Source organism: Pelophylax lessonae (assembly GCF_965119305.1).
Source record: "Pelophylax lessonae genome assembly, chromosome: 4".
NCBI classification, from domain to species: Eukaryota; Metazoa; Chordata; class Amphibia; order Anura; family Ranidae; genus Pelophylax; species Pelophylax lessonae.
In genome coordinates, this window is record NC_138771.1 from 190,073,995 (window position 1) to 190,089,191 (window position 15,197).

Sequence of the window (15,197 nt, forward strand, 5' to 3'; positions counted from 1 at the left end):
GCGCCGATTTGACATGTCAATTCGGAGCCTATTGCTGGCAATGGCACTGTCCGAATAGTTGCGACGCCGGCTTTGCAGCGCCACACCAATTCCCCAAAGTAGTTTGTGCACTACTTTTGCCGACTTTGGGGAGCGATTTCAATAGACTTCTGTGCAAGAACCTACGCAGATGTCTGTCAAATTGCCCCCCAAATTCAGGCTGAAAGGCAGATTTCAAACCCGCCCTCAGTGTGAACCTAGGCTTAAAGGGAGAGTGTACAGATAATAAATATAATTAAGAAAACCTTTTTTTTTTTTTTTAAAGCACCTCCATCCCTCTGTGCTCGCACACAGAAGCAAACACATACATTAGTTGCACATGCATATGTAAACGGCGTTCGCACCACACCATGGACGTTCAGAGTGAGGGCAAGAATTCTAGTGCTAGACCTCCTCTGTAACTCTATACCTGTAGAAATTTTCTTTTTTAAACGTTGCCTATGAAGAGTTTTAAGTATCATAGTCTGTCGTCATTCAGTGAACTTGCGCAATTTTAAAGCATGACCTGTTGGGTATCTATCTCCTTGGCATAACATCATCATTTATATTTTACAAATACACTGGGTTATATATTGTGTTTTTTTGCATTTAAATTTATTTAAAGTGCTTTCCTTCAAAAAAAAAAAAAAAAAATTGCGTTTGAAAAACCGCTGCGCAAATACCATGTGACATAATTTGCAGTGATCGTTATTTTAGTCTCTAGGGTCTCTGCTAAAAAAATAAAAATAAATCTATATATAGTATAAATTTAGAAAGGAGAGACTCGCTCTCCTCCTGCCCCATACTGTGAAGGGGAATTGTTCTTACCACATTTAAGGTTAGCTCACAGCACACAGCAAGACTAACACACACAAGAACATGCACACTTTATTTTCTCTTTCGTTCATTGACGGACATAGCACGCCATATTCAGAACCATAGGGGACATCCCCAAGCAGTGCCAAAACATGAGAGGTGTGACAAGAGTCCCAAGGCTGAACACAAGAAGCCAACCAAGGAACAGTAGCTAAAAAAAAAAAAACTGGGGCCCAACCTGAACAATACACCCCCCAAAAAGGAACAGACCCTCTAAACAGCAGCCTGCAAAACCTTGCAGCCAAAAGAAGCAGATGCAAAAACATCCACTTTGTAGAATTTTGTGAAAGTGTGCACATACGACCAAGTGGCCGCCTTGCAAACCTGCGTAACTGACTCCTGATGACGGAAGGCCCAAGAAACACTAAGTGCCCGATTAGAGTGCGCCATTACAGGGAAAGGAGGAACTCGATCTTTGATAGAATAGACCTGAGTCACTGTCTGTCTGATCCATCTGGAAATGGCTGCAGAAGAAGCAGACAGCCCTTTTCTTGGCCTGTCAGTGATTACAAAGAGTGAGTCTGACCTCGAAAAAGACTCAGTGGCTGCCAGATGCACCCGAATTGCCTGAACCACATCCAGGGCATGCAATGCAAATTCCTTGGGATGAGTGGGCCCGGGACACAAAGAAGGCAACACAATGTCTTCGTTCAAATGGAAGTCAAAGACCACCTTAGGTAGGAACGACGGTTGTGGACAAAGAACCACCTAATCTTTGTGGACCACCAAGTAGGGTGTACAACAAGATAACTCTGCCAGTTCTGACACCTTGCAAGCCGAGGTGATGGCCACCAAAAGAGCCACCTTCTGTGACAGCTTAAGCAGGGGAGTTGCCTGAATATTTTCAAAAGGGAGGCTTCTGGAGAACTGAGAGCACCAAGTTAAAATCCCACATCGGTAGAGGAGACCGCACTGGCAGAGGCAGATGTCGAACCCCTTGAATGAAAGTAAGCACCAAGGAATGCCTGGCCAAGGGTTTCTGAAAGAAGACTGTCAAGGCAGACACCTGGCCCTTGATACTACTCAAGGCCAACTTCTGCTCAACACCTCGTTAAAGGAAGGTCAAAATCTAAGCCACTGAAAAGGAAATAGGGTGAACACCAATAGACTCGCATCACAAAATTTCTAGAGGTAGACTTCCTAGCCTTCAACATTGTCAGACTCACCGACCCAGACAAACCTCTATCCCTCATCACCTGGCTTTCAACAGCCAGACCTTTAAAGCCAGCGATTGTAAAACAGGATGGAAGATCAGCCCTTGGGACAGCAGGTCCTCCATGAGAGGCAGCCTCCAAGGGATGCCGGTGACCAATCGCACTAGGTCGGTGTACCAGGAACAGCGAGGTCAGTCCAGGGCCACCAGAATGACTGACTGGAATCCCTTCTGCCTCGATCCTGCACAGAAGCCGCGGAAGAAGCTTGAGAGGAGGGAAGGCGTAGATCAGATGATATTGGCCCCACCAAGAGCGTCTGTGCCATCCGCCAGAGGATGCCACAAACCTCTGTACCTTTCTGTTGAGTAGAGATGCCAACAGGTCCACCTTGGGGGTGCCCCACCGTAGACCTATCAAATGAAATGCATCCGGATGAAGGGACCACTCTCCGTGGTCCAACGCCTGCCAACTGAGATAGTCCGCCTGCCAATTTTCCACACCTGGAATGTGTACACCGGAGAGGGCCGGAACTAAGTGTTCTGCCCACCAGAGAATGTCGGCTGCCAATACACTTTTTCTTCCGCACTGGTGATTGACATAAGCCACCTCGGTGACATTGTCAGACTGGATCCATACTGATGAAGGTCTTACCTTTTTTTGGCAGCCATCTTGGACATGTGCAGACTGCTGCCTCTTATAAACACTGATTGCATCATCACTTTCCTGCTACCTGGGTGTCGTACAGTGACGATACTGCACACCTGACTATATCACCTGATGGATTGCAGTCCTTTCCCTTGTGTTTGTGCTCCAAGGTGCATCTCTGCTAGCAGTCTTCTGTTCTCCATGTCCCTCTGTGTATGACCTGGCTTGGCTGACGACTCTCCTGGCTCTCGACCCCGCATTGGCAGACGACCCGCTTCTGGACTCGACCCTGGCTTGGATGACTACCCACTTCTGGACTCAACCCCAGCTTGGATGACTACCCTCTTCCGGACTCGACCCCGGCTTATTCCTGCTCTCACTTCCTCACTCTTGCTGTGCGTTTTATTGTTTACTCCAATAAACTGCTTTATTTTACTTGCATCCCGTGTGGTCTGGTTTCCTGGCACCCTGACACACGGAACCCCTGGTTTCCCAGCTCAGCCGAATCTGATTGTCCAGAGACTTTGGACGCTTGTCCCATTTCACCAGGATCTCCCTCTGGAGGGACCTTGTATGAAACGGTACAAATGGGACTGCTTCAAAGGTAGACACCATTAGGCCCAGCACTCGCATGCAAGTCCAGAGAGAGGATCTCCTGCGGGACAGCAACAGATGTCTGAGGACCCTGAGGGCCGAAAAAAACTGCAGAGAAAGGAGGGCTGCATTTTGCGACTAGGCTCTTAGCACCCCCCCCCCCGTGAGACTCCTAATGATGTCATCCAGGGCGTCCCCAAACAGCTTGATAAGGCAAATCAGTTTAGAGTTTTTATAGAGGTTAGATCCGCAGACCAACACTTAAGCCACAATACACGCATAAGCACTACTGCCGAAACAGAGCTTAGAAATCGAGGGGGCCGCATCCAGGGAGGCATCCCAGACAAATTTCAGTCCCTGGACCAATTGGTCCACCAACTTCACAAAGGCAGGGGGAATCTGCTCACCCCCAGATCATAGCGCAGAAGTTTAGCCCACTCAGAGCTTGCGACACAAGGGCAATGGCCAGGACCGGCCGTAGTGCTGAACCAGCAATAGTGAAAATATTGCGAGCCACAGACTCCGCTTTTCTGTCAGCTGGATCTTTAAAGGCCGGGGATGCCTCCATTGGAATCATGGTTGCCTTCTTTAACATGGAGACAGGAGGGTCCACCACCGGTGGGACAGTCCACTTCTTTTAGAAGTGACTGACTCTTCAAAAGGGTATCTCACTGCAAAGCGCTTAGAAACCACGAAGGGACGTTTTTGACACTGCCAATCTCTGTAGACAAACTTGTCAAAATAGGAGGGATAAGGTGACACTTTTGCCGTGTGGACTGGCTTGTGAGTGACAAAAGGAACAGCCGCCTCAGCTGCAGCTTCCATCTCCAACTCTCCCATGCAGATGTAATCAGTGTGTCAACCAAGGCCTTCTCGTGCGCAGCTACAGTTGTGGAGGAATCATCCTCACTATCTGATAGATCAGGGAGTGTGGCTATAAGCCCCGCAGGGTTGGCAACATCTGCGGGGGCAGAGGCAGATTCAGGATCAGACGAGACAGATGAGTCGAGGGAAGGCAGGGGACGCTTTCTGCTAGCCTGCCGCCCAAATTCCACCTTCACCAGAGAAACAAAGGACTCCAGGACCGCCATCAGTGCATGAATAGAAGGCTGGGTCCCTGAGGGACCTGCTGCCTCTGATAGGGGGTCAGGTGGGGAAACGCCCCCCCCCCCCCTACTCCCCAAATGCTTTTGAGACTCTGAGTGACAAGGGAGAACCCACCAGAAAAACGTGTCCTGCAATTCTAGGGGGCTCACCCAACCTACCCTTCAGTACCACAGGGGTACCAGGAGGCAAAGCAACCTGCAGCAGATAGAGGGAAGGACCCCAGCAAGACTCGCCACCCCACCGGAGGAGCTCTGGTCTGCACCAGAGAAAGCCAGGGGAAAAGGAAACCCAGGAGTCCAACACTAGGGGAAAGGGAGGGGCCCCTACAGCCATAATCGCCGTCCTAGAGAATCCACTGTCATGGCTGCCGCTCCTGTGCGTGCTAGACCAACCAAAAATGGCCACTGGGAAGGAGGCCCCAAAATCATGGCGCTGACCTTGGCAAAATTGCCACCACACGGCACCCACAAGGCTCCCAAGGGCAAGGAAAAAAGCCCTGGGGCTTAGCCCACAGCAGTGGGAGGGGTGCCCGGGCCACACGACCATTACACTGGCAGCGCCCACCCCATCAGTGAAGTCCGTCCTGCCAGCGGCATGCCCCCCCCGGTACTGTGCTGCACACACCAGCCCACATCCACCACCATCCCACCGTGCTACCCTGGGCGGGTTTAGGGGTGTGTAAGGGTGACCCAAATAAAACAGAGGGGGGAAGGGGGGGAACCTGCAGGTCCAACCATCCTGGGGGTTGCCCGCATCCACTTCCACTTGCTGAAGACAAAATTGAAGGGAAAATGCCCCAAGAACAAGCAGGAACTGAAGACAGTTGCAGTATAGGCCTGGCAGAGCATCACCAGGGATGAAACCCAGGGTCTGGTGATGTCTATGCGTTCCAGACTTTAGGCTGGAATAAATACCCTCAAATTTAAAGCTGAAAGTCTGCAGTTAAAGCACATCTTGTTTGTTTCATTTCATATCCATTGTGGTGGTGTATAGAGCCAAAAAGATTAGAATTGTCGATGTCCCAATATTTATGGACTTGACTGTATATCACTGACGCCTGATGGCAGAAAGCCTAAGAGGCACTAAGCGCCTGCGTAGAAAGCATCTTAACAGGGAACGTAAGAACCTGACCCTTGATGGAATAGGCCTGCACCACTGTCTGTCTTGTCCATCTGGAAATAGTCGCGGCAGACTCAACCAACCCTTTGCGAGGGCCATCCGTAAGGACAAACCGGCTGATTTCCTAAACTACTCGGTTGCCGCAAGGTACACCCTGAGCGCCTGACCCACATCCAGAGAATGAAAGGCAATCCCCCCCCTAGGATGTTTAGACTTGGTACACAGGGAAGGCTACACAATGTCTTCCTTCATATTGAAACCAGAAACAACCTTAGGAAGGCAAGACTGACTAGGGCGAAGCACCACTCTCTCTGCGAGCCACCTGGTAAGGTGAACAACAAGACGCCGCCAGCACCGACAATCTGCGTGCAGAAGTATTAGCCACCAAGAAGGCTACCTTCTGGGACAATGTAAGCAAAGAAAGCTCTCAAGTGTTTTTGAAAGGCAGTTACTGGAGAACCGACGGCACCAAATTGAGATCCCACGGAGACCGTACTGGGGGAGGCAAGTGGCGAACTCCCTGAATAAAGGTGCAAACCAAAGAATGTTTAGCCAAAGGACGGTAGAAAAAGATCACCAAGGCCGCAAACCTGTCCCTTGACGGTAGCCAAGGCCATGTGCTGCTCAACACCACATTGGAGGAATGCAAAAATCCGAGCCACTGAAAGGGAACGGGGTTGACCCCCAAGAGGACTCGCACCACGCAATGTACGTCTTCCAGGCACAATGGTAAATCTTCCTAGAGATAGATTTTCTAGCCTTTAACAGCGTGGGAATCAGTGATTCAGACAACCCCCTATCCTTCAGGCCTTCAACAGCCAAGCCGTTAAAGCCAGTGACTGTAAAGCAGGATGGAAGATTGGCCCTTAGGCCAATAGATCTTCTCTGAGAGAAAGTCTCCAGGGGGCATCGGCGACCAGCCGTACCAGATCGGGGGACCAAGACCGGCGAGGCCAGTGTGTAGCCACTAGGATGACCAGATCCCTTCTGCCTCGATCCTTCGCAGAAGATTAGGCTGAAGTTTTAGCGAGGGAAAGGCATATATCAGATGATACTGGCCTCAAGGAACCTCCTTTGGCGTCAGTCAGAGGATCCCAACTCCTTGCCTCAATTCTATGCACCATCCTGTTGGACGAGAAGCCAACAAGGTCCACCTCGGAAGTTCCCTACCGGCTGCAGCTAAACCTTAGAATGCCGGCTAACTCCCGAGCCACCACTTCTTGTGCCCCCTTGGTAATTGACATACACCACGGCCGTCGCATTGTCCCATTGAAACCTTACCGGGCACCCCTAAAGGCGATTTTTTGTCCAATGAGCCAGACCAATCTTATCGCCGGAAAGATCCTGTATATTGATCCTCCAGAGTCCAGACCCCTTGAGCACATCCATTACCAAAACACTTCCTCACCCGGACAGGCTGGCAACCATGGAGACCACCGTCCAGTACGGGGGGAAGGAAGAATTTGCCCTGTTGAAGCGCCGGTGAGCAAACCATCATATCAGGGACCCTCTCGTATCCCAGCACCACAGGATCAGATTGTCTAGAGACTGTGGATTCTTGTCCCACTTGGCAAGAATTTTTTTGCAGAGGTCTAGAGTGAAACTGTGCAAATGGGACCACCTCGAAGTTAGACACCATGAGGCACAGCACCCGCATGCAAGTCCTGAAAGATGACCGACTGCTCGACAGCAGGACCCAAATCGCATCCTGCCGCTTTTGGAGTTTTTTTTTTTTTTTACTCTGCCCTGGAAGAAACACTCTGGCAGAAGCCTTGGTGGGTACCAGAGCAGATTTTTGGAAGTTCAAGTTCCAACTGAACTCCTGCAGAGTCCGTACGGTAATTTCTAGGTTCTCCTTTAGAGCAGTCGGAGACTCTGCTCACAGAAGAAGAGCATCCAGGTACCCAGTACCGCAATCCCCCCCCCCCCCCACCTGCCGCTACAATTCCAACACCGGGGCCAACACTTTTGTGAATACCCGAAAGATCCACAGTGACATTTAGAGGGGGGGAACCCAGGGGTCAGACCGTCCCAGGGAGAGGCCCGCGTCCACCCCAAAAGACCACCATGGGAGAGGGGGGACACTACTTACCATACCATGGAACCAGGTGGGCACTGCTTCGGGCAGACCACCGCATCATCGCAATGGGGGTGCTGCGGGCCAAGAGGAATGCTGCGACTTAAGCCGGGACCAGGTCGTATGCGCCCTCGCGAGACATATCCCCCGTCCGATGTCGCGGCCAACCTAGTGCGGAGCTGAGGTCTGTGCACGCTCGCTGGCCGGACTGGGGAGACCTTAAGGATCTAGAATATCCAGTCTGTCGCCCAGTCCAGCAGTTCATTGTAGTTCATTGTTCTCACAGGAACAGAAAATAGGAGGAAAAAAATAAATTTAAAAAGGGGAAAAAATGCTAGGACCAGAGATCCCAGCAAGGAACTAGGTCCTTACGCCTGACTAGGCAGAAAAAAACTGAATGCCTATAGCAGTGTGGTAGTATATCCCCTGGGAATGCCCCATAGGTGTGGTAAAGCTTTTTCCTGCCTAGTGTCCTATTCCTGTAGGGGGCAGCATAACCCAATGGTTAAGAAGATTCTGGAGCTGTGGGGAGCTGAGTGTTTTTTCTGCCTAGTGTCCTACTCCTGTAGGAGGCAGCATAACTGAATGGTTAAGAAGATTCTGGAGCGGTGTGGAGCCAAGTGTTTTTTCAGCCTTGTGTCCTACTGTAGAGGGCAATATAACCCTCTGTTAATGAACTCGGAGGAATGGATTTTAGGGTAAGTACAAAATCCTATTTATTCCTTTCTTATAACTTAAAATAATGTATAAACACTGATATCTGTAACTTTATAGTATCAGCTAAACGATTTAGGGCATATAAGGACATAGGCGGTTTTACTGTAAGCGGTATATTTATATGCAGTCATCTCTGTAAATGGTCAGATTATTCATTGTCCTTGATTGGATGCCAGAATAAAATTAATGTTGAGGACGGAAGACTCCAGGATTTCCTGTTTTATCATTATTACCTGTAGGGAATTCTAATGTCAAAGGTGTTGAGTAGACTCTCAGCCAAAGGACGCAACAGAAAATATTCCATGTTGTCACAGTCACTGTTTTTCTGATTTCCAGAACATTTCTGAAAAGGTCCATCGTTTGTGGGATCATGCCATCAGCAATAACTTTATTGCAATGAAGTATGTAAGAAAATTGCTCTTCAGGCTTAATAATAAGGAGGTAAATTGTGAAAATATTGTGTGTCTTGTACTGTTTTCTACAAGTGATTAGTTTTGAAAGCTCTTTGAAAATGACCTTTTGTCAGGTTTTTGTTACGTAAGTGCATGATTGCTGTTGTCCTGTAACGAGCAAAAAAAAATCCTCAATCCCCAGTAGCAAAAGAAGCGGAATCAAGAATTGGCATATGTTAAGTGACAGTTGGCAAGGTCATGTTTGTGCCTACCATAGAGCATTATACAGAAATATATAGTGCCAAATATACCCGAAAATGTCAATTCTGTCTTTAGAAATGAGGGGACTTTAAAAATAAGCCCAATTTATGAACAATACATTTAGGGTTTTATGTTGACTATGTACTGTACCGTTGGTAATAATCCAAACATTAGAAGTATGTGGATCTCAAAAAAGTTCAGGCAGCTATAAATAAGCTAAATATTACCTGCATTCTGCAGGAGAAATTGAAGTCTCTGTCACACTTAATTACATGTTTAAAGTCTGAAACGCTATGATGAATTGGCTGCAAAATGTGCATGGAATATGCACTTATGCTAAATCTCAAGCATTTCGCTTCTGTCATCAGCAGAAGGTAACATTTGGTTTAATTGGGGAAATAGCTTGGCGTGTGACATAAAATGAGCAAACTTTTTTTCTTTTTTTTTTTTCAATTAACTTTTCGATGCACCAACAAAGTGCATATACGTATATGGACAGTATTGCAAATATCACATGGAAAGTATAATGAGGAATTTCCAAAGCATTAAAACGATGCAGCATGTTCACCGGTCAAGATAGTTTATTTTTCATTTCATAATCAATGTTAAAATGCAATAGAAAAAAAAAAAAAAAAAACACAAAACCAATGTAATTCTAAAACAACAATGGGTCTGAGAGGAGGGAAGAACCCCCTGTTACAGGACATCAATATAATTTTAATCATTACACCTATCTTCTGAGTCTGTCTTCTGTGTTCAGATAATTTTTCAGTTAATTGAAATCCATTTTATTTCTAGAGTGTAAAACTAACGAATGTGTAAAGAGGACGAATAGATATGTAGATATTGTAAATATACATGCGTGTTTCTTCATAAAGATTATAATAAAGAAGGATTTTGACTGTCGTTTAAAAAAATAAATAAATAAAACCATTTTCAATGGTGTCATTCTGTTTCTATGCAGGTCACTCGGCAGTCACTGACTGACTGCTCTCCACTCTACGTCAATTTTCTTCCACTAAATTACCTAATCATGATGCTATCTGACGTGGAAGATAGAGGTAACACTTTACATCACAGAAGTAATATGAACATCTAGCAGTGTTTGAAGTTTTAGAAATCTAATTCAGTTTTATACATTTTTATATTTGTGTATTTACCTATTAACAGGATCAAGAAAAATAACCGGCTGTTATAATAAATGCCCATCAGGAGATTTCTGCAGCTCTATAAATGGCTATGTAGACTAGAATAACAAATAGTACAGTACAGAAACTTGTCTTATTTTATTTCCTATTTTCTTCCTACCATCTACACCACAGGCACTGTAAGGTGGCTTTTTTTTCTTTTATTTCTGAGGCAGGTAAGGGTCTACAGAGGACCCACTTATAGTGGATGTTACTATAACCTACTCATTGGTTCTTTCATTTTCTAGGACAGGATATGGTGAGACAATCAAAACCTTACCTAAAATACTTTAGGCTGCACCTATGCTTCCATATATAAACTAATGGTTGGAGACGCCCATAGTATTTAAAGGAGGAATATCTATGGCTCTGGCCACTGTTCTTAAAGTTAATATGATTTGGGAGGTTTTGGAAAATTACTATCTGCCTGGCTATCTAACTTTAATACTTAGAGTAAATCAGAGAATTGCCAGAAGTCCTTTATATGCCTTCAAGCTTTCACACAGAGGGTCTTTGTGATCCATGATTTTCAGCTTTGTGGCAGCAAACTCTTTTTAAAGACTTGTATTCACAACAAAACTCTAGGAGAATAGCATTCTTTTCTGTACAGCATGATGAAACTACTAGGTTGTGGTGTTTCTCAAACTATAAAATGAAAGCAAGATTGGCTTTCTTCAGATAATGCTAGTTTTAAAACCTTCATTTATAAATGGGCCAAATTGAGCCCATATCCCAACTTCCCATATTTCTCTTTTGATATGTTCCCATTAAAACGCTGATACAGTCATCTGTAGAGAACAAAAGCCAACAACCCCCCCCCCCCCCTGCAAAGTTGTCAAAGTAATTGTAAAGTCTCAGGTTCTATTTTAAAGCAACATGTTATACTTACCACCTGCTCTGTGCAGTGATATTGCACAGAGAGTCCCCGAACCTCTTCTTCTGGGGTCCCCCACCAGTGCTCTAGGCTCCTCCTCTTTTTGGTGTGCCCTTATAGGAAGCAGCTTCCCATAGGGCACACTGCTTGGTCACTCCTGAGCTGGGTTGTGTGTGTCAACACACACAGCTTGGCTTGGCCCCTCCCTCTGCTCCCTCATCACAGGATTTGATTGACTCCCTCTGCTGCCTGTCAGTCCCTGTGTGAAGGAGAGAGGAGAGAAGACTGCAACCGCGCACATCGCTAGATCGATCCAGGAGTCGGGTAAATGTTTACAGGGGGGTGAGAGCACTACAAGTCCTAAAATGTTTTTTACCTTACACAGGCAGGTAAGAATGTTTTAGCTTTAGTACCACTTGAATATTTGAATAGGCAAACCTTAGATTTCTATATTTAAACGGTGCCTACAGAAAAGGTAACCTACGTGAACAAATTACATATAGAGTTGACTTGGTATATTCTCATAATCTAATCTAAAGAAAATTTAGATTTGTCATCTGGGAAAAAAAAGTATGTACACCCCTGCTTTACCACCACCTCATATCCATCAGATGAGTTTCAGATTAGGTGTCCGTGATTAGAGCCTATTCAGTGAGTATGCAGGTGGTACCTCTCCTATTTAAACCTCAGCTATCTGGTTGCCAGAAAAGTATTTCGGGTCTTAAAAGAACATTAGAGCAAAACTACAGTTTCCATTGAACATGGGGGCAAAGGTCCAGGCCTTCTTCAGTCATGTGCTTTAGTCTGTTGGCAAACTTTGTGGCCACAGGTCCTGTAGACATATTTGGCCCAAAACTTAAGAAAGCATTTCATGAGAGGAACCTTTTACCACAACTGCGAAGCATGGAGCTGTAAATGTTATGGTTTTGGGTTGATTTTCTGCTTTAGGGCCAGGAAGTTTACAGTCGATTCTAAGTTTACTTGATGTGAGGACGTGTCTAAAAGTTGACAATGAAAAGGCAATGGATCTTTTCACACCATAATGATCTGAAGAATACTGGAAAATCCAGCATGGAATGTCTTAGAAAAAAGGAAATGGAGGGTTATGGTCTGGACTAGTCAAAGCCCTAAATTTAGTCCTATTGAAATGATGTAGTGAGATTTAAAACCAGAAGTATACAAGGAAAATTGCACGTCTTGCAACTGAAGGAATTTTGCATAAAGGAGTGGTCAAAAATGTCACCAGGTTGATGTCGGAGACTGTTATGCAGAGGTATTTTCTGCTAAATGGGGTAATACCAGCTTTTAATGCCAATGGTGTACCTAATTTTCATCACTATACAAAGGCACATTTTCTTTGTGTTGTTATTCAGTCATGTCACCTTTTATTTGGAGGCACTGTTTGAATGAAGATCTAATGCTTGTGTGTTCAAATATATTCGTCAACAATTTGCACATGACCATAAATCTTGCTTTGATAGGACTGTCGTAATTAAACATCTAAAACCAGTCATCACTTAGGGCAGACCCCTGTAGTAGGCGGTCAGCACCAGAGAGAAGACATATGTGAAGGCTGTGATTTTTTCCCCCTTTGAGATTAAAAAAAACTTTTCCAAGCAAGAGAGGTTGCTGGGTTGTGGTTTTTTTTTTTTTTTTTTTAATATTGTTAAAGGCATTGTATGCGTTCAGATATTTTTGTTTTTTAATTCGGTAGTAGTGTAGGTATATTTCCTGTGCTGTTTGTTTGCCTTAACGTGTAATAATAAGCTCCCACGTTGTGTGTAGTGTCATAGCAGATTGATTTCCCTCTGCCCATCATTTGCTACAGCTAGCTTGCCCCTATTCGTCCGTTCCAGGTCATGCTGCTGGCACAGCGTGTGTTTGCCATTCAATATGTATCACATCACAAATGTAATAATAAACCTCTTCCAGCTGCATTAGTGAGTTCTCTGTGTGTCTGTGATTACCCTGCCTGCCTGTGGCTGTCAGATTACTGGTAGCTAGTTCTCACCTGCACCAACATTAGACTGACAGAACCAGGAATTGTGGGATATGTAGTTTCTTCACAGGAAAACTCAGTTTTCACACTACAGACTGAGGTCATGCATTATTCTGTGCAGTGCCATGCTGCATGCCTCATGTTTGAGCACAATGTGAAGATTTACTTTAATATAGGCTATGCATACAGGGCAACAAATGGCACCATGAAACTACATGATCAGTTCACCTTTTGCAGTTGAAAAACACAAGGTGCACGTAGGAAGATTTATATTGCCTTTTAAATGCTGAATCGTCTCTCTCAATCCTAGATTAAATTCTAGGTAAAACCCTCTGCACACAACTATATAACCATTTGTAGAAAACTTTGCACTAAAAAAAAAACAGAGATTTTTACTTCGCATACATTGTTATACATGTTCAAGCTGGCCAACTGTGTCAAAGTAATCCCTTTGTGGCCAGTCCTTAACCTGCTCTGCAAAATTTAAATGCTACTGTGGATAAAGTGCCAAGATGAGGCAAAAAGACAAGTTGCAGGAGAGCTACAGGTTCAGGTCTGGCCACTGACCTGCAATACAATAGAAATTATACCTGTGCTCCAAGGGTTCACCCCGAACATCTAGTGTTAACGTTTGGTCATGGTCACACCCTTTTGGTACCTGGTGGATTATGTACATATCCAAGCTATTGGGATTTGAGCACAGGTATATCTTACTGTATTTTTATCTTATTTCTCAGACATACATGTTTAGATCCATGAAGTTGCACCTGCTTTACTTGATTGTAGTATTCTAATGTATGGTCCACTTTGAGATGATCGTGTGTGTGTGTATATATGTGTATGTGTGTGTGTATGTGTATATGTAAAACATGATATACACACACACACTATATTACCACCTTCCGTTCTACGCACATGAACTTTAATGGTGTCCTAATCCATAGGGTTCAACATTGGGTTGGCCCACCCTTTGCCGCTATACCAGCTTCAACTCTTCTGGGAAAGCTGTCCACAAGGTTTAGGAGTATCTATGGGAATAGTCAACATTTTTCCAGAAGTACATTTGTGAGGTCAGGTACTGATGTGGACGAGAAGGCCTGGCTTGCAGTCTGCGCTCTAATTCATCCCAAAGGTGTTCTATCGGGTTGAAGTCAGGACTCTGTGAAGGCCAGGCAAGTTCCTCAACCCCAAATACGCTCATTCATGTCTTTATGGACCTTGCTTTGTGCACTGGTCCAAATCATTTGGTGGAGGGGGGGGGGGTTATGGTGTGGGGTTGATTTTCAGGGGTTGGGCTTGGCCCCTTAGTTCCAGTGAAGGGAACTCTGAAGGCGCCAACATACCAAGACATTTACAACAATTTCATGCTCCCAACCAGGGGCGGACTGACCATTCGGGCACTAACTGAGGGCCCGGGGTCAAGGGGGGGCCCCATGAGAGGCTAAGTCTGTCCCTGGAGGTGCCCACAGCTTGTAATGCAGAATGGAGGACATCTAAGCTCCAAGGAGGCATTGAAGTATGAATCCTTGCCGGCGGTGGATGCGGCTTTAAGAGAGGAGTCAGGTTCTTGCCGGGATCATAATGCAGTAATAGAGCTGTGGGGATGATGGTAGCGACAGGCGCTCGGGCCACCCCTCCACCTGGAGAATTCAGCTGAGGGGCAGGGCCACACATCCCTGCCGCAGGTGACAGCCAGTGAGATCGGCGGATGCTGCAGAGGCAGAGAGCAGACGGAGTCATCGTCTCGGAGGAGCTAGCCAGCCACCCACCAACCAACCTGACCTGCTTTGTGTGCAGAGCAGCAACAGGTCAGACAATGTATAATATAATATTGTCACTAGCAGGAACTGTGTTGTTCAAAGTAGAATTCTTGGCTGCAAACCGATGTAAATACATGTCCAATGCTTCCAGGACTTCAACCTTTTTTTTTTTTTTTTACAGACCCGTGCAATCCGATTCCTGTCCGAATTAACAGTTCGCACTGCCATATGCAAACTAATCTGGGGGTGTCGTTAACTTTGTATTGATACTCCCAGCGGTTTGCATATGGCAGTGTGAACTGCCTGCGAGTCGGGTGCGATGCTGGAACCTGCAGTGGATTCGCAGGAGGAGTATTGTTTCCTTTTCAAGGGACGGTTCACATTGGTACAATGCAGTAACCCTGCAAATCCAATGCA

General features: G+C 45.8%; 1 protein-coding gene across 1 annotated transcript in view; it reads left to right on the forward strand.

The window, feature by feature from the left end:
- Nucleotides 1–15,197, forward strand: part of GSAP (gamma-secretase activating protein) — a 214,831-nt gene that overhangs the window by 189,315 nt on the left and 10,319 nt on the right. Inside the window, exons 29-30 of the mRNA XM_082255164.1 lie at nt 8,644–8,748; nt 9,925–10,021. Of these exons, the coding sequence (XP_082111290.1) occupies nt 8,644–8,748; nt 9,925–10,021 (202 nt within the window). The remainder of the gene's footprint in view (nt 1–8,643; nt 8,749–9,924; nt 10,022–15,197) is intronic.